The sequence below is a fragment of the Rana temporaria genome, chromosome 1, assembly GCF_905171775.1.
Source record: "Rana temporaria chromosome 1, aRanTem1.1, whole genome shotgun sequence".
Taxonomy (NCBI): Eukaryota; Metazoa; Chordata; class Amphibia; order Anura; family Ranidae; genus Rana; species Rana temporaria.
This window is the reverse complement of record NC_053489.1, coordinates 542859112-542879974: the sequence shown is the minus strand read 5'-3', so window position 1 is coordinate 542879974 and position 20863 is coordinate 542859112. Positions and strand designations below refer to the sequence as shown.

Sequence of the window (20863 nt, the reverse complement as noted above, 5' to 3'; positions counted from 1 at the left end):
CACATTTTTAATGGAGCTTAGTGAAGGCAGTACAGCTTTTTTGTTTTTATCTTGCACCTAATTGGGTATTATTTACAAAGTGAAGCTTCACCACATTAACTAAGCTCTTGGAAAAATTAGTGTAACAACTGCACTTGCAAAGTGGACAGTCTATTTGCATTTCGTAAATCCATCCTCCCAAACGTGTGTCCAAACATGACACACTTAAAATGAAGCGTTTTATATGGAAATATAGTAAAGACTTGATGATTTACTACACATTTATTTAAATATAATTTTTGATATAATCAAGTACAGGTTGAAAGTTTAGAAAGTGCTCTGAACCTATTTTGTAACTAATGTACATAGGATACTTTTCATAACTTTTACTGGCCCTTTAAAGTGGAACTAAACTCACTTAATCAACATGCGCTATTTTAATCTCCATGCTGATAGTAAGTATATAGACAGGAAGGAATATTATATTTAAATTATATTATATTTTAACATATACAAAATAGCACTCTAACGCTTATTGATGAAAAAGGACCATGTTTAAGATCAAGGCAGCAAGGCCTGCATGCAATCTTTCCCCATCCATGGCATCGGAGGTTCCTTATCATAAGTGGCTCCTTGATAGATGCTGTCTGCAGAGATCCATGGTCAATGAAGTTTGATTCACTGAAAGGCTTATCATTTATTTCATTGTGGTGAGTTTGAAACCCGACGGGGCGAGTGTTCACAAGTGGTGGATTGAGAGGATTTTGGTAGATGGTGCACGCTGCTACATTCTTCTTTTTAAACACTCCTTCTTGGACATTTTTCATCTGCTGTTCTACATCTACCTTGGATTTCATGGTGGTAGCGATTACGCCACCTAATGATTAGCGCTGTTTGTGCTTTATTTTATTGAATGGATTTACCTTTTTCATCAATAAGCGTTAGAGTGCTATTTTGTTGTTTTCTTTTTTAAACAGCTGCTTCCTTTTAGGTTGTCTGTTATTTAATTAGCAGATAATTTTATATTTATATTGTTATTCTTTACTCTTGGTTTTGCATAGGTACTTATATCCAGGTGGCGCTAAGCAGTGTATATTAGGCCTTCTTATACACTATTGCAATATTATATTTTAAACTTTTTTTTTACATTTCTGCAGTTGCTTTAAATTTTCTGGCCTAGACCAAATTGATTTCATAAATGCCTGGAGTCAGTTTGTGGTGCTCAGATACAGTTAAAGGGTTGTAAAGTTCGTGAAAAAACACCTGGCAATGATGACCTCCCCAGACCCCCCCCGTTTTACTTACCTAAGCCCATTCATCTGCTTGGCTCGTCCCCTTCACTGCTTCTCAGCGTTCATTGGACAGATTGATAGCAGCGCAGCCATTGACTCACGCTGCTGTCAATCAAATCCAATGTTGCACCTGCTGGGGGGTGGGATCGAGACATACACAATGGGCCAGATTCAGAAAGAGTTATAACTCACACTTTGCGCCGGCTTATCTGTTTTTCTGTATGCAGAAAACAAGATAAGCCGGTTTGCAGCAAAGATCTGACAGGCGTAATTGTATTACACCGTCGGATCTTAACTGCAATTTTAAAATGGCCGCTGGGGGCGTTCTCGCTGATTTCCGCAGAGAATATGTAAATCAGCGAGATACGCCAATTCACGAACGTACGAGGGCCCGACGCAGTCACTTTACGCCGTTTACGTAAGGGTTTTCCCGGCGTAAAGATAAAGCTGGTCAAAGCAGGCGCATCCTATGTTAAGTGTGGACGTCGTGACCGCGGGAAATTTGAAAATGTTTACGTTGTTTGCGCAACTCGTCCGTGAATGGGGATTTACGTCGATTACGTTCACGTTGAAAACACCGTCATAATTGGGAGCATGCGTGGACGCGCCTAATTTAAATAGGAGACGCCCCCTACCCGCCTGTTTTGAATTTACGCTACGCCGCCCGCAACTTAACACGCAAGTGCTTTGTGAATACAGCACTTGCGTGTTAAGTTGCGGCGGCTTAACGTAAATAAGAAAAGTTACGCCGCCGCAACTTTGCGCGCAGATTTCTGAATCTGGCCCTCTGTGTCTATGGACGCAGAGTGTATGAGATAGAGCTTCCCAAGGGGGGTTAGCTATTGCGGGGAGGAGCCGAGACAGCCACCGTGGGACCCCAGAAGAGGACGACCGGGGCCACTCTGTGCAAAACGAACTTCACAGTGGAGGTAAGTATGATATGTTTGTTATTTAAATGAAGCTTTACAACCCCTTTAAGTTCCACTTTAAAATGGAGCAGATTTTAAGAATTGTATGCATCCCGAAACCCTTGAACCTTACACTGTATCTATCTGATTCTGCACCAAGTTGTTTTATTTAAAAATATTTTTCTAAGTTGTTAATACAATGATCTCTTCCTAAAATACTATTTTTGGTTTTAGATTCTCTGTGGGTATGGTGGAAAGATTGGCAATACAGTTGGATAGTCATTTAGAAGAAAAACAGAAAAAGAAACAAACTCTTCAGGATGAGAAAGAAATTAGGAAGTTAGAAGAAAAAGCAGAAAAAATAGAAAAAAGTATACAGTAAGTGCTGTGCAAGCATTGAAAAACGATCTCAGTATTATGGTATGTTTTTTTTTTTTTTACTGAATTAACTTATCCTATTTGCTCCAGTTTTTCTATTAAATACACCTCGGGCCAGATTCGGAAAGATTGGCTTAAGTTTAAGCGGGTGTATCGTATCTCGTATACGCTACGCTGCCGTAACTTAGAGAGGCGAGTACCGTATTCACAAAGAACTTGTGCCCTAAGTTACGGCGGCGTAGCGTAAATGGGCCGGCGTAAGCCAGCGTAATTCAAAGTAGGCTGGTAGGGGGCGTGTTGTATGGAAATGAAACGTGACCCCACGTAAATGACGCGCCTAACGAACGGCGCATGCGCGCGCATGCTCAGTATCACGTCAAATTTTCTCCCTAAGTTACGCAGGCTCAATGCTTAGTCGACGTGAACGTAACCTACGACCATCCCCATTCACGTACGACTTACGCAAACAACGTAAAATACGGCGCTGTTCCGACGTCCATACCTTAACATGACTTACCCTGCTTTATGAGGGGTAAAGTTACGCCGGTCGAACACCTTACGGAAACAGCGTATTTTAATACGCCAGGCACAAGTACGTTCGTGAATCGGCGTATCTAGCTAATTTACATATTTGACACGGAAATATACGGAAGCGCCCCAAGCGGCCAGCGTAAATATGCACCTAAGATACGACGGCGTAAGAGATTTACGTCAGTCGTATTTTAGTCAAATTCTGGCGTATCTGATTCTTTGAATCAGGCGCCGAGATACGACGCCTCACATTCGGACTTACGACGGCGTATCTGGAGATACGCCATCGTAAATCCTTTGTGAATCCGGGCCCAAGTGTTTTATGTCTGCTTAATTGCAAATCTCTTAGCTGGATTCAGAGACGCCGCCGCAACTTTAAGGCGGCGTGGCGTATAGTATTCACGCTACGCCGCTTTAAGTCAGAGAGGCAAGTACTGTATTCACAAAGTACTTGCCTCCTAACTTATGGCGGCGTAGCATAAATGGGGCCGGCTAAAGCGCGCCTAATTAAAATTAGGCTGAGGGGGCGTGTTTTATGTTAATAGGGGGTGACCTGACGTGATTGACGGTTTTTACGAACAGCGCATGCGCCGTCCGTGTACATATCCCAGTGTGCATTGCTCCAAAGTACGCCGCAAGGACGTATTGGTTTTGACGTGAACGTAAATTACGTCCAGCCCTATTCACGGACGACCTACGCAAACGACGTAAAATTTTCAAATTTCGACGCGGGAACGACGGCCATACTTAACATTGACTAGTCCAGCTATTTGATGGAATAACTTTATGCCTGAAAACGCCTTACGTAAACGGCGTATCTTAACTGCGTCGGGCGCACGTACGTTCGTGAATAATCGTATCTAGTAATTTACATATTCTACTGATACGCCGGCCTAACTATCTCTGAATCTTGAGCATGTCAGATAGTGAAGAAGAGGAGGTCACGCATCTGACAGAATCTGGCTCAGAATACGATCCTATTTACGACAGCGGCTCCATGTCAGATAGTTCGGACGACGGAGTGGTGGTCCCTGCTAAGGCCAGGCGTACCCGACCCCGTTCTGATGTTGTTGAGCAGCAAGAACCGCAGGACCCTTGTATGGAGCAGAGAGCCAGTACTAGCGCTGCTATTCCTTCTGGGGGATTGGCAAGCACCAGCGGCCTAGTACACCCTGGTCGTTCATCCAGCACTGCAGTAAGACGTGGCGACGTGGCGAGTCCCATAAGTGCAGTTCAAGCTGGCGAGGTGGCAAGCACAAGTAGTGTCCCGCTGCCACCAAGAAGAAGACAGAGACAGGCCCATCGTGCCCATAGTGCCCTTCCTGCAGAATTCGCCTATCCTGATTGGGTCCCCACCACTTCTGCAGCACCCATACTTCCCCCATTCACTGGCCAACCCGGTATTCAGGTGGATACAGCGAATTTTATGCCACTTGATTTTTATTCGCTGTATTTCACGGAAGATCTCTATAGATCTATTGTGGACCAGAGTAATTTATATGCTGGTACCTACATCGCCGCTAACCCCCAGTCTCTCCTTGCCAAAGAATGGAAACCTCTTGAGGTTTCCGAATTTAAGATCTTTCTGGGCCTTACCCTCAACATGGGCATACACACATTTCCGGAGTTGCGGATGTATTGGTCCAGACATCCCATCGACCATATGCCCTTGTTCTCTGCTTGCATGGCCAGGAAACGATACAAGTTGATCCTGCGGTTTCTGCATTTCAGTGACAATGCACTTTGTCGTCCACGTGGAGACCCTGAATTTGACCGGCTCTACAAAATTCGGCCCCTCGTAAACCATTTCAACGAACGTTTTGCAGCCTTGTTTAATCCCCAGCAGGTTGTATGCGTTGATGAATCCCTGGTTAAATTTGCTGGCCGCTTGTCTTTCAAACAGTACATTCCCAGCAAGCGTTCCAGATACGGGGTCAAGCTCTATAAGCTCTGTGACAGGGCCACAGGCTACACATGGAGCTTTAGGGTTTACGAGGGCAAAGATAGTGAGGTAGAGCCGGAAGGATGCCCAGATTACATGGGGAGCGCTGGCAAGATCGTGTGGGACTTGGTGGCACCCTTATTCGGAAAAGGGTACCACTTATACGTGGACAATTTTTACAGCAGCGTGCCACTTTTTAGCCACTTGTTTGATCATCAGATTGGAGCATGTGGCACCGTGCGACCTAATCGCCGGGGCTTCCCCCAGAGGCTTGTAGATGCCCGTCTTAGCCTGGGGGCGAGAGCCTGCTTCAGATGTAAAAATTTGCTCGCTGTGAAGTGGCGGGACAATAGGAATGTTTTCGTTCTTACCACCCTTCACGCAGACACGACAGTACAAATTCGTACGGCGACTGGTGTTGTGGAGAAACCCCTCTGTGTCCACGAATATAACCAAAACATGGGAGGGGTGGACCTCAACGACCAGTTGATGGCGCCGTATCATATTGCCCGCAAGACGAGACGCTGGTACAAAAAAGTGTCTCTACATTTATTTAAATTGGCTCTACTGAATGCTCATGTCTTATACAGAGCTTCAGGACAGGATGGATCCTTCCTTCAATTCCAGAGGGATATCATCACAGAACTCCTGTATGCAGGCGGTACTGTACCTCACCAGCCCCTACCAAATGCAGTAAGCCGACTGCATGAGAGGCATTTTTCGAGCCCCCCAAAGAAGATGTCGTGTCTGTAGCAAGCGCGGATTTAGGCGTGACACCCGTTATTTTTGTCCCCGCTGTCCTGGCAATCCTGGTCTTTGTATTGGGGAATGTTTTGAACGCTTCCACACACACGTTAATTTTTAGTGTAGGGTAAAACATTACACAGGCTAAGTACACTTACAGAGGGTCTCCCAAGATGCCATCGCATTTTGAGAGACCCAAACCTGGAACCGAAAAGTTGAACAGTTCGTTACAAAAAAAAGTGTTAAAAAACAAAAAAAAAAGGAAAAAATAAAAAAAAAAAAAATAGTTGTCGTTTTATTGTTCTCTCCCTCTCTATTCTCTCTCTATTGTTCTTCTCTTTTTTACTGTATTCTATTCTGCAAAGTTTTATTGTTATGTTTTTTCATGCTTGCTTTTCAGGTATGTAATTTACTTTACTGTTTTCAGGTACGCCATTCAGCTGTTGCGCGAACTTATTTATCTTGACAGCAACAGCGTTTGCTCCCACGATATATAAAGCCGCGACTCCAGTGCTGTAGGAGGTGATTTTACCACCACAGTTAAAAAAAGAGCATATATGCCGAAGCATTGGGGAATTAGGGGCGGAGGAGCGATTTTGCTCCTAATGCCGTGTACATACGGTTGACATTCCTACGGAGGCTTTCCCGTGGAAAAGTCTGACCATGTGTACATGGCATAGAAAAGTCCGACCATGTGTACGCGGCATAGAAAAGTCCGACCGTGTACGCGGCATAACTTTTTTGCGGGAGGATGCCCCCATGCTTCGGCATATATATATATATATATATATATTTTAGGCACAGGTTGCGTTAAAAAATGTTTTATTTTTTACTATGTTTTTTTTATAGGTATTTGCTTTGCAGGTATGGTATGATCTTACTGTTATACTGGAATGTTACTTTGTTTTAATGTTAACCATCATTTGCTTAGCAGGTACGCCATTCAGTTGCAGCGCGGATTTATTTAGCGTGACAGCAACAGCGTTTGCTCCCACGATATATAAAGCCGTGACTCCAATGCTGTAGGAGCTGATTTCACCACCACAGTTCAAAAAAGAGCATATATGCCGAAGCAGGGGGGCATTAGGGGCGGAGGAGCGATTTTGCTCCTAATGCCGCGTACATACGGTTGACATTCCTACGGAGGCTTTCCCGTGGAAAAGTCTGACCATGTGTACACGGCATAGAAAAGTCCGACCGTGTGTACGCGGAATAGAAAAGTCCGACCGTGTACGCGGCATAACTTTTTTGCGGGAGGATGCCCCCATGCTTCGGCATATATAAATGGTGCATGTATGCCCATCATTAGAAGTGGGTGGATGAAGGGAGGTATTCTAATGGTGGGCATACCCACCGATCAATCTTTTTTTCGTTCAGCCAACAGGCTGCATGAAAAAAAAGATTACAATACATGTCCAACAAGAACCATCAACGTACTGGTATGTTGCTGGACTTTGAATGGTTATACCAGAATGATGCCTGCGGGTTTAGGCATCATCTTGGTATCATTCTTTTCAGCCAGCGTTCGGCTTTCATGTAAAAGCAGTCCTAGCGGCTAATTAGCCTCTAGACTGCTTTTACATTCAGTGGGAGGGAATGTCCCCCCCCCCCGGATATAAACGGCGCCATTGAGAATATGGGAAAGCATTTTAACACACCGATCTTGGTGTGGTCAGATGCTTTGAAGGCAGAGGAAAGATCTAGGGTCTAATAGACCCCATTTAAAAAAAAAAAAGAGTACCTGTCACTAACTATTGCTATCATAAGGGATATTTACATTCCCTGAGATAACAATAAAAATGGTAAAAAAAAATAAAAATGGAAGGACCAGTTAACAAATAAAATAAAAAAAGCGAAATAAATATATAAAAAAAAAAAAAAAAAAAAAAGCATTCCTGTCCCCCCCTGCTCTTGCGCAAAGGCGAACGCAAGCGTCGTTCTGGATTCATATGTAAACAGCAATTGCACCATGCATGTGAGGTATCACCGCGAAGGGCAGATCGAGGGCAGTCATTTTAGCAGTAGACCTACTCTGTAAATCTAATGTGGTAACCTGTAAAGGCTTTTAAAGGCTTTTAAAAATGTATGTAGTTTGTCGCCACTGCGCGTTTGTGCGCAATTTTAAAGTATGTCGTGTTTGGTATCCATGTACTCGGCCTAAGATCATAATTTTTATTTCATCAATAATTTGGGCAATATAGTGTGTTTTAGTGCTTTAAAATAAAAAAAAGTGTATTTTTTCCCCAAAAAATGCGTTTGAAAAAAATTTGCAACACCCACCATTTTAATCTGTAGGGCCTTTGCTTTAAAAAAATATATAATGTTTGGGGGTTCAAATTAACTTTCTTGCAAAAAAGTTTTTATGTAAACAAACAGTGTCAGAAAGGGCTTTTTCTTCAAGTGGTTAGAAGAGTGGGTGATGTGCGACATAAGCTTCTAAATGTTGTGCATAAAATGCCAGGACAATTCAAAACCCCCCCAAATGACCCCATTTTGGAAAGTAGACACCCCAAGCTATTTGCTGAGAGGCATCTCAAGTCCATGGAATATTTTATATTTTGACCCAAGTTGCGGGAAAAATAAATATATATATATATATATTTTTTTTTTTTTTGCGCAAAGTTGTCACTAAATGATATATTGCTCAAACATGCCATGGGCATATGTGGAATTACACCCCAAAATACATTCTTCTGCTTCTCCTGAGTACTGGGATACCACATGTGTTAGACTTTTTGGGAGCCTAGACGCGTACGGGACCCCAAAAACCAATCACCGCCTTCAGGCTTTCTAAGGGTGTAAATTTTTGATTTCACTCCTCACTACCTATCACAGTTTCGAAGGCCATAAAATGCCAAAATAGCACAACAAAAACCCAAATGACCCCATTTTGGAAAGAAGACACCCCAAGGAAACTGCTGAGAGACATGTTGAGTCCATTGATTTTTTTTTTTTTTTTGTCCAAAGTGATTGAATAATGACAAAAAAAAAATTGTCACTAAATGATATATTGCTTACACATGCCATGGTTATATGTGGAGTTGCACCCCAAAATACATTCTGCTGCTTCTCCTGAGTACGGGGATACCACATGTTTGGGACTTTTTGGGAGCCTAGCCGCGTACGGGACCCTGAAAACCAAGCACCGCCTTAGCATTTCTAAGGGCGCAAATTTTTGATTTCACTCCCCACTACATATCACAGTTTCGAAGGCCATAAAATGCCAAAATAGCACAAAACCCCCCCCAAATGACCCCATTTTGGAAAGTAGACACCCCAAGCTATTTGCTGAGAGGCATGTTGAGTCCATGGAATATTTAATTTTTTTGCCCCAAGTGATTGAATAATGACCAAAAAAAAATAAATGTACAAAACATTGTCACTAAATGATATATTTCTCACACATGCCACAGTTATATGTGGAATTGCACCCCAAAATACATTCTGCTGCTTCTCCTGAGTACGGGGATACCACATGTGTGGGACTTTTTGGGAGCCTATCCGCGTACGGGACCCCGAAAACCAATCACCACCTTCAAGATTTCTAAGGACATAAATTTTTGATTTCACTCACACAAATCTTGAAGGCAGTGCTTGGTTTTCGGGGCCCCGTACGCGGCTAGGCTCCCAAAAAGTCCCACATATGTGGTATCCCCGTACTGAGGAGAAGCAGCAGAATGTATTTTGGGGTGTAATTCCACATATGCCTATGGCATGTGTGAGAAATATATCATTTAGTGACAACGTTTTGTCATTTTTTTTTTTTGGTCATTATTCAGTGACTTGGGGCAAAAAAATTAAATATTCCATGGACTCAACATGCCTCTCAGCAAATAGCTTGGGGTGTCTTCTTTCCAAAATGGGGTCATTTGGGGGGGTTGTGTGCCATCTTGGCATTTTATGGCCTTCAAAACTGTGATAGGTAGTGAGGAGTGAAATCAAAAATGTATGCCCTTAGAAATCTTGAAGGCAGTGCTTGGTTTTCGGGGCCCCGTATGCGGCTAGGCTCCCAAAAAGTCCCACACATGTGGTATCCACGTACTCAGGAGAAGCAGCAGAATGTATTTTGGGGTGTAATTCCACATATGCCCATGGCATGTGTGAGAAATATATCATTTAGTGACAACGTTTTGTAAAAATATATATATTTATTTTTTTTGGTCATTATTCAATCACTTGGGGCCATAAAATTAAATATTCCATGGACTCAACATGCCTCTCAGCAAATAGCTTGGGGTGTCTTCTTTCCAAAATGGGGTCATTTGGTGGGGTTGTGTGCCATCTTGGCATTTTATGGCCTTCAAAACTGTGATAGGTAGTGATAGGTAGTGAGGAGTGAAATCAAAAATGTATGCCCTTAGAAATCTTGAAGGCGGTGCTTTGTTTTCGGGGCCCCGTATGTGGCTAGGCTCACAAAAAGTCCCACACATGTGGTATCCCCGTACTCAGGAGAAGCAGCAGAATGTATTTTGGGGTGCAATTCCACATATAACTATGGCATGTGTGAGCAATATATCATTTAGTGACAACTTTGTGCAAAAAAAAAATCAGTTTGTCATATTCCCGCAACTTGTGTCAAAATATAAAATATTCCATGGACTCGAAATCCCTCTCAGCAAATAGCTTGGGGTGTCTACTTTCCAAAATGGGGTCATTTGGGGGGGTTTTGTGCTATTTTGGCATTTTATGGCCTTCGAAACCTTGATAGGTAGTGAGGAGTGAAATCAAGAATTTGTGCCCTTAGAAATGCTGAAGGCGGTGCTTGGTTTTCGGGGCCCCGTACGCGGCTAGGCTCCCAAAAAGTCCCAAACATGTGGTATCCCCGTACTCAGGAGAAGCAGCAGAATGTATTTTGGGGTGCAATTCCACATATAACTATGGCATGTGTGAGCAATATATCATTTAGTGACAACTTTTTGTAATTGTTTTTTTTTTGTCATTATTCAATCACTTGGGACAAAAAAAAAAAATATTCAATGGACTCAACATGCCTCTCAGCAGTTTCCTTGGGGTGTCTACTTTCCAAAATGGGGTCATTTGGGGGGGTTTTGTACTGCCCTGCCATTTTAGCACCTCAAGAAATGAGATAGGCGTTTGTAGACGCTATAATTTTTGCGAAAACCAATAAATATACGCTTAATGCGATTTTTTTTTACTAAAGACATGTGGCTGAATACATTTTGGCCTAAATGTTTGAGTAAAATTTAGTTTATTCGATATTTTTTACTTTTTGTTATAAGAAAAATATTTTTTTTTCTAAATTTTCGGTCTTTTTCCGTTTATATCGCAAAAAATAAAAATCGCTGAGGCAATCAAATACCATCAAAAGAAAGCTCTATTTGTGGGAAGAAAAGGACGCAAATTTCGTTTCGGTACAACATTGCATGACCGCGCAATTACCAGTTAAAGCAGCGTAGTGACAAATTGTAAAAACACCTTGGGTCTTTAGACAGCGTATTGGTCCGGGGCTTAAGTGGTTAAATTAGGCGCGTTCCAGCGCCGAACGTACTGCGCATGCTCCGTCGGGAAAATTTCCCGACGTGCATTGCGGTAAATGACGTCGCAAGGACGTCATTTGCTTCGACGTGAACGTAAATGGCGTCCAGCGCCATTCACGATCCACTTACGCAAACAACGTAAATTTCGAAAATCGCGACGCGGGAACGATGTCCATACTTACCATTGGCTGCGCCTCCTAATAGCAGGAGCAGCCTTACGACGAAAGCGACAAACACAAACGACGTAAAACACGACCGCCGGGCGCGCGTACGTTTGTGAATCGGCGTGAGTATGCAATTTGCATACTCTATGCTGACAACTACGGGAACGCCACCTAGCGGCCAGCGTCAGAATGCACCCTAAGATACAACGGCATAAGAGCCTTATGCCAGTCGTATCTTAGGCTACAGTCGGCGTATCGAGCTTTCTGAATACAGAAAGTTGATACGCCGGCGCTACTTAGCAATTACGCTGCGTATCTATGGATACGCAGGCGTAATTGCTTGCTGAATCTACCCCTGTATATATTACCATATAAGTCTATAAATTGGGCAGCACAGTAGCTAAGTGGTTAGCACTTCTACCTAGCAGCACCAGGGTCATTGGTCCGAAATCCAACCATGGCACTACCTGCCTGGAGTTTGGATGTTCTCCCTGTGCCTCTGTGGGTTTCCTCTGGGTACTCCAGTTTCCTCCAAAACTCCAAACACATACTGGTAGGTTAATTGGATCCTGTCTAAGCCCTAGTATGTGTATGGATGTATGTTAGGCAGAGTTTTTTTTCTCAGAAAATAGGTGCAGGAACTCAACCACGACCCTGTTCATATTTCACAAACAGTAGAAGGGTCTTAAAGGGGCATTAAATACCAGGATTGCATTACATACAGAGTGCAGAGTTCAGGGGGTTACACACAGAGTGCAGAGCTGTCACTTGTAAACACAGAAACCAGACTTCTGTGTTTACAAGTGGTTGTGGTGAGCAGGCACCAAAGGATATGAGCCAAAGGTGGTGGAACTGAGTTCCCCCAAGTTCCCCCTGAAAAAAAGCCCTGTTAGGTATCTTAGATTGTAAGCTCCTTGACTTGACAGGGACTTTTGTGAATATACAGTATATATATGTAAAGTGCTGCGTAAATTTACGACGCTATATAAGTACCTATAGTTTATAAATCTATATGTTTATAAGATCATTTTATAAAAAAGCTTGGTTGGGAAAAATAATCATAATTTTTTTTCTTTGAACCCAGGCCAAGTTGCAGTGACTCGTTTGATTCAAAACGTTCAAATGCGTAAGTAAATCTTCGAATGCAAATAAATATTCTTAAGAATATAAAAGTATATAGTACACAGTGGCATAGCATGGGGGGGGCAGGGGGGGGTTGCCCAGGATGCAAAATTTAGAGGGGTGCAGCGGCAGGTTACCTGCAGCTCTAGGAGACTGTGAGCTCTTCCGCTTCGCTATGAGAAAGTTGCGGTGCAGTCCCGGATTAGGCTCCAGCGGTGACACTGACACAGCAGTGAGCAAATGTACACTGAAGACCATCCTTGACGATCTCAGGGATTGTGACTGTATGGAGACTGGGGGGGAAGGAGGAGGGCAGGCGACTCACGATGCATCCTTTCCATCACATCCCACTCCCCACACACAAGGTCCTGGATCCTGGCGTGTGACATGCTGCCCGTCTCCACTTAGCCCGCCCCACAGCCTGGACTTCCCACCACTGCCGCTTCTCCTGAGGCCTGCCTGTCAGTGTCACTCTGACCCTGCACCGACCACCCCAGGACTGGAGGAAACCGGGGCCAGGAGGAAGAGGATGATGCATCATCCACACAGACCACCCCTCCTTACCGGCAGCTGCAGACGGAGGGGGGGGGGGCTGGGGCTGAGCTCTGAACTGGAATCTGTTGGAAAGAGAGCTTCGTATTGGGGGGATGTACACTACGCACCCCCCTCAACCCTGCGTACAGCGCTACCCCCTTCACCCTGCACCCCACACACGGTGCACCCCCCCTCAACCCTGCACGCCCCACACAGCGCACCCCCGTCAACCCTGCATGACATACACGGTGCACCCTTGTCAACCCTGCATGCCACACATGGTGCACCCTCGTCAACCCTGCACGACACACAGATGGCACCCCCGTCAACCCTGCACGCTACACATGGCGCACCCTGGTAAACCCTGCAAGCCACACACGGCACACCACCCTCAATCCTGCAAGCCACACATTTCGCACCGCTCTCAACCCTGCAAGCCACACACGGTGCACCGCCCCCACCCTGCAAGTCACACACAGCGCACTTCCTTCATTAATAATGTGCAGTAACCTCTAGCAACCAGTGAGTAGTAATGATGTGCAGTAACCTTCAGCAACCAATCAGTGAACAGTAATGATCTACTGTAATCTCTAGCAAGTAATCGGAAAGCAATAATAATTTACCGTAACCTCTATCAACCATCAACCTCTATCAGTTTGTAGTAATGATGTGCAGTAACCTCTAGTAAACAATGGCTAAGCATTAATTATGTGCAGTATCGTCTAGCAACCAATCGGTGAGCAATAATAATGTGTGTAGTGGACAGTGTAGGGATCAGGTGGGTCAGTGTAGTGGTTAGTATAGGAATCAGGTAGGTCAGTGTAGTGGTCAGTATAGCAATCAGGTAAGTCAGTGTGGTGGTCAGTATAGCAATCGGGTAGGTCAGTGTAGTGGTCATTATAACTATCATATAGGTCAGTGTAGTGGTCAGTATAACAATCATATAGGTCATTGTAGGAATCAGGTAGGTTAGTATAGTGGTCAGGTAGAAGAAAGAAAGTCACCGCTCCAGGTGGGTCTACTATACGGTCACACACTGTTACAGGATTCCAAGGGTGCTGGCGGTGCACTAGGCAAGCATAAAAGATAGATGAAGGATGGATGGCCGCACTCCAAAAACCGTACAGGTTGTCTTTTATTAAATGAACAGCAAATACATCACCAGATCAAAACAACAGGAACAGGGGAACAGCCGAAGTTTCGCACAAAATCAGTGCTTATTCAATCAGTGCTTATTGATCTGGTGATGTATTTGCTGTTCATTTAATAAAAGACAACCTGTACGGTTTTCGGAGTGCGGCCATCCATCCTTCATCTATCTTTTATAGTGGTCAGGTAGGTCAGTGTAGAAATCAGGTTGGTCAGTACTACTGTACTAGCGGAAGGGACTCAGAGAGTGCTAAAAATCCGTGGGTTAAGGGGCACAAATCTCTTGCCCTGCCCCGGGCGCTGACAACCCACACTACGCCACTGATAGTACATATGAAGTACATTTAATTATGCAAGTTCAAAGTACTAGAAAGTAAACCCACCTCAAACTAAAATTTTGGACTGAGTCACCTAGTAGCTTCACTCAAAACTCATGTCAAAGAGTTTTTGGAGATATACAGTGTGCAGTGTAGTTGCATTTACCATGAGCTTCAGCGGCGTGCTCAGAGGCTTGAGCCAGCTGCCAGTAAGGCCTCGTACACACGACCAGACATGTCCGATGAAAACGGTCCGTGGACCGCTTTCATCGGACATGTCTGCTGGGAGACACACCAACAGACCAAATTCCCTGCGGACAGAAAACGCGGTGACGTGGCAGCGACGTGGCGGCGACGATGACGCGGCGACGTGCGCGAACCAGGAAGTTCAATGCTTCCACGCATGCGTCGAATTACTTTGACGCATGCGCGGGATTTCGGGCCAGTCGAACATGTCCGACGGACAGGCTTCCAGCGGACAAGTTTCTTAGCATGCTAAGAAACTTTTGTCCGCTGGAAACCTGTCCGCTAGGCCGGAAAACTCCGACGGACCAGTTTCAGTGGACATGTTCGGTCGTGTGAACAAGGCCTAAGAAATCTGGGTAGATATGATATTATTGTCAGGATCCCTGCAGGGCCTGAACTGGCTCTGTGATGTCAGCGAACAATGGGCTTTAGACCGATGTGGGCTGAAACTGGTCACATGAGTGCAGAACTAAGTGCACTCTTGTGACCGTGGGGGTTATCCACAAAGCCGCGGCGCAACGTAACTTTTCTGATTTAAGTTACTCCGCCGCAAAATTCCCAAGTTAGGTGCCGATCCACAAAGCACTTACCTGGAATTTTGCGGCGCTGTAACTTAAATCCGTCCGGCGCAAGGCGTTCCTATTCAAATGGGCGAGTCCCATTTAAATTAGGCGCGCTCCCGCGCCGGACGTACTGCGCATGCTCCGTCGGGTAAATTACCCGACGTGCATTGCGCTAACTGACGTCGCTCCGACGTCATTTGCTTAGACGTTAACGTATATGGCGTCCAGCGCCATTCACGGACGTCTTACGCAAACGACGTAGAATTTAAAATTCGACGCGGGAACGACGGCCATACTTAACATGGCTTAAGACAACTAGGGCTTAGCCCTAGTTTTACGCGGCGGAACTCGACGTAAACGACGTAGATTTAGAGCGACGGGCCCGTCGGAAAGTTTGTGGATCGCCGTAACTGGTCATTTGCATATTCTACGCCGGCCGCAATGGCCTCGCCACCTAGCGGCCGGCCTAGAATTGCATCCTTAAGATCCGACAGTGTAATTCAATTACACATGTCGGATCTTCGTCCTAACTATGGGAAACTGAGTCTGTGGATCAGTTCCATAGTTAGGACCAGGGATACGACGGAGTAACAGCAGTTACTCCGCCGTATCTCTTTTGAGGATCTGGCCCCGTATTTCTCCTTTACGTTGCTCTTCATAATTAAGCCCCTTTAGTCTCATTGTTAAAAGTAACTATAAAAAAGACCTATCTTCCAACACCCACAGCAACCAGCTTTATGTTATCTACAATAGGTTATAAAATTAAGGAAAATACAGTGCATCCGGAAAGTATTCACAGTGCTTCACTTTTTGTTACATTACAGCCTTATTCCAAAATGGATTAAATTAATTATTTTCCTCAAAATTCTACTAGCAATACCCCATAATGACAGAAATAAAGTTTATTAAAAATAAAAAACGAAAAATAAATCACATGTACATAAGTATTCACAACCTTCCTGTTTCCACTGATCATCCTTGAGATGTTTCTACAACTTGATTGGAGCCTACCTGTGGTAAATTCAGTTGATTGGACATGATTTGGATAGGAATATCTTCAAACTATAAAAAATTACTGATAACAATGTTTTAGTATGCTGTACAATTATCTTACTGTATTGCATTTTCTTTTCATGTAACTGTTTATCTTAAAAAACAGTCAAAGGATCAAACTCAGTAATATATTATTGAACTTTTACTAAGCAAGAATAATGATATGGAACAAACATTGCGATCTTCATTAAAAATAATAAAATCTGGTACTCACAAATGTTCTTTGTAGACTCACTTTGGGGCATGAGGCTAAAATTTGCCAATTCCTCATTTGTAAAAAGCTGTAGAAGCAATCTTCAAGTATTTCCGTGAAGATTGCTTCTACAGCTTTTTACAAATGAGGAATTGGCAAATTTTAGCCTCATGCACAGAGGCGGCTCTCTAATTAGGCAAAGTAGGCGGTGGCCTAAGGCCTCGCACCCGCCTACTTTGCCGAATGTGTGAGAGGGAATGTGCCTGGTCAGTGTCCCGAGGCTGGCGGGGTAAGCATGTAAAAGTTCCAGCCGTGCCGGCTGTAAAATCCTCCTCACACAGAAAACAGCTCATGACCTCTACTGCCTCCTAGCCGGCTTCTCTGAAAGCCAACACCAGTGCTGGAAGAGGGGGCTGGATTGCGAGCTGCACTGTGCTTATTCAGTGCAGAAGAAATGGCCTGAGATGAGGTTGTGTACACCGTGCCTCCTCTCTGTAGCTACAGCCATACAAATGCCCATATAGATGGACGATTCTCACAGCCAGTTTGCCTGGCTGGGTCGGAGCTTGTACAGTGTGAGCAGCAGCAGAGGTGGGCGGAGCAGCCAGAGAAAGTTCATCACTCTGCACACTCTGCAGCACCGATCACTGTCCAGCCCAGGAGTCCCCAGACCAGCTCACAAGCTGCTAGTAAGGTGAGGTGCTAATCTATTTTCAGAACAAGCTGGATTAGTGTCAGAAATACCAGAGTTGTAAAACGTCCCGTGTGTGTGTGTGTGTGTGTGTGTGTGTGTGACAGTCTGCAATCAGTGCTTGCAGATTACTGGTAGATTATATCAGTATCCTGCAACTCTGATAAGATCACAGACCACAACTACACTACTTCCCAGGATCATAAAACTTCACTGAACATTTACTAAAGGCATGTTTTGTGAGGGTCTACTCACTCTACTGGAATTAGAGGCTCCTCTTCTGGGGTCCCTCGGCGGCTCCTGCCTGCATCAGATAACCCCCCTAGGAGAAGTGCTCTCCCGAGGGGTTACCTTGCGGGCATGCTCCCGAGTCGAGCATTTGCATTCATAGACATGATTGCCTGCCCCACTCCTCAGGCACATCATTGGATTTGATTGACAGCAGCGGGAGCCAATGGCTGTGCTGCTATCAATCTATCCAATCAACAGCCAGGACCCGGGACTCCACTGAGGGAAATTTAGTGCTCAGGTAAGTAAAACAGGGGGGCTGGGGGACAGGTCACTGGCAAAAGTTTTTTCACCATAATGAGGTTTTACAACCCCTTTAATCTGGGCACACACAAACAAAAAATCGACCAGTTCACTAGGGACCAGACACATTTCAGTCTGTGTCTGACTTGCCCACTTTCTGTTCAACAGAAATCAATCAGTAGATCAACTTCTGTCGAACGGCCATGCTAGAAAGCTTTCCTTTAATCAGCGGCCAAAGCCAAATGGTTGCAGACTGATCAGTATATTCTGACATTGGGGGGATTTCTCTAGCTGTGTCATTTGTGTGCAGACCCAGACTGGCCATAGGGCAGACCGGGAATATGCCCGGTGGGCCCGGACATGGTAGGCCGGTGCCACCCACTCTATAGGCCTGTTGATGTCCAGGCCACACTGCGGAAGGTAAGCGGAGACTGTGGCCTGGACAGGGTTAACACAGGCCGTGGCCGCCGCTCACCTACCGCCACGTGGCCATACCTGCCTTCTCCGGTGGAACTACTAGCGACGGTTGCAGCCTGCATGGGCTGAGCTGTCACACACACAGCTCAGCCTCAGAGCGAGCGAACACTTCCACTCTCAGCTCTCCTCGGACCGACTGCTCCTCCTCCCCGCCCCTCTACTTCTGAGTTAGCCCCGCCTACACACTCGGGGAGATGTGAAGGAACTTCAAGGAAGGAAGATTTAATGCTACAGACAGCCTGTGCCTGAGCCTCCATCCTGGGGTGAGTAAGATCACCCTCTCTCCTGCCTCCTTATTGTTCTCAGAACACCACCAGAGCTCCCCCTTACAGTAAGTGGAAATTCTGCAGACACTAAGGGGGCTCTATGTGGATTTTGATGTAGGGGGGCTCTGTGCGGACTCTGATGTAGGGGGCTCTGTGCGGACTCTGATGTAGGGGGGCTCTGTGCGGACTCTGATGTAGGGGGGCTCTGTGCGGACTCTGATGTAGGGGGGCTCTGTGTGGACTCTGATGTAGGGGGGCGCTGTGCGGACTCTGATGTAGGGGGCTCTGATGTAGGGGGGCTCTGTGTGTCCTCTGATGTAAGAGGGCTCTGTGCGGACTCTGATGTAAGAGGGGTCTGATGTAAGGGGGCTCTGTGTGGACTCTGATGTAAGGAAGCACTGTGCGTCCTCTGTTGTAAGGGGCTCTGTGTGGACTCTGATGTAAGGGGGCTCTGATGTAAGGGGGCTCTGTGCGGAGTCTGATGTAAGGGGGCTCTGTGCAGCCACTGATGTAAAGGGGCCCTGTGCGGACTCTGATGTAAAGGGGCCCTGTGTGGACTCTGATGTAAAGGGGCTCTGTGCGGACTCTGATGTAAAGGGGCCCTGTGCGGACTCTGATGTAAAGGGGCCCTGTGTGGACTCTGATGTAAAGGGGCTCTGTGCGGACTCTGATGTAAAGGGGCTCTGTGCAGACTCTGATGTAAGGAGGGTCTGTGGGCACTCTGATGTAAGGAGGGTCTGTGGGCACTCTGATGTAAGGGGGGTCTGTGGGGACTCTGATGTAAGGGGGGTATGTGGGGACTCTGATGTAAGGGGGGTCTGTGGGGACTCTGATGTAAAGGGGCTCTGTGCAGCCCCTGATATAAGGGGGCTCTGTGCGGACTCTGATGTAAGGGGGTAGGAGGAGCTGGAGATCTGCACTGTGAGCAGAGAGTAAAAGGAGGGGATAATTGCAGGGACACTGTAATATAAAGGGGCCTATCTGTAAAGGGGCACTACATTACAGTGTGGAGGACACCGACACCAGCCACCCCCCACGAATGCCTAACGAAACCAACAAAGCACCCCCCCACCCCCCGGTTCCTGGAAAAATGGGCTGCTCAGTCTTAAATGCCCGGGCCTATTTTTTGTCCCAGTCCGGGCCTGTTTGTGTGGATGGGGTGAATCAGTTAATTTATCTTTTCTTCCACACACCAGTTGAAAAAAAAAAAAACCTAACCATGCCAACTCCGCCTTAGATAATATAGGATGAAACCAGAGCCACCAAGCTGGAGCCTAGAAAGGACCGTCTGACTGAGCCTTGCAAGGTGCACCTGAGAGGAAGTCAGTGACAGCGCTGCAAGGCCAGTCTGAGGGGGATCACTGATGTAAGGGGAGAGTGAAGACAGTAAGGTAAAGAGACACTGATTTAAAAGGTCCCCCTGATATTAGTACCCCCCTTACCTTAGTGCATTCACTCTGTAAGGTGGTCTGTAGTCATCAGAGTTCCCATTTTAGATGCAAGTTGAAACTCTGTGGACCCTGATGTAAAGGGGAGCTCTGATGTAAAGGAGAATGCTGTCACCAGAGCCCACCTTACATCAGAGCTCCTCTTTACACCAGTCTGCAGCATTCCCTCTTAAATCATGATCTGCAGCATTCCCTTTTACATCAAATTTTCTCTTGCACTGTAAGGGGGAATCCTACAGACTCTGATGTAAGGGGGAACTCTGTGTTGGGTTATATTAACCTGATATTCATGTAAATGGAGAAATGTTTTATATATATATATATACACAGTACAGACCAAAAGTTTGGACACACCTTCTCATTCAAAGAGTTTTCTTTATTTTCATGACTATGAAAATTGTAGATTCACACTGAAGGCATCAAAACTAAATATAAAAAGAAATAAAATATATTTCATATTCTAGGTTCTTCAAAGTAGCCACATTTTGCTTTGATTACTGCTTTGCACACTCTTGGCATTCTCTTGATGAGCTTCAAGAGGTAGTCACCTGGCGCAGCACCCCATCACTCTCCTCCTTGGTCAAATAGCCCTTACACAGCCTGGAGGTGTGTTTGGGGTCATTGTCCTGTTGAAAAATAAATGATGGTCCAACTAAACGCAAACCGGATGGAATAGCATGCCGCTGCAAGATGCTGTGGTAGCCATGCTGGTTCAGTATGCCTTCAATTTTGAATAAATCCCCAACAGTGTCACCAGCAAAGCACCCCCACACCATCACACCTCCTCCTCCATGCTTCACGGTGGGAACCAGGCATGTAGAGTCCATCCGTTCACCT

At 45.4% G+C, this 20863-nt stretch overlaps 1 protein-coding gene across 1 annotated transcript in view; it reads left to right on the top strand.

Moving 5' to 3' along the window:
- The window catches only part of LOC120920741 (probable ATP-dependent RNA helicase DDX60), a 271914-nt gene that overhangs the window by 181111 nt on the left and 69940 nt on the right, over positions 1-20863 (top strand). The window contains exons 26-27 of the mRNA XM_040332991.1: positions 2414-2557; positions 12521-12562. Coding sequence (XP_040188925.1) covers positions 2414-2557; positions 12521-12562 — 186 coding nt within the window. The remainder of the gene's footprint in view (positions 1-2413; positions 2558-12520; positions 12563-20863) is intronic.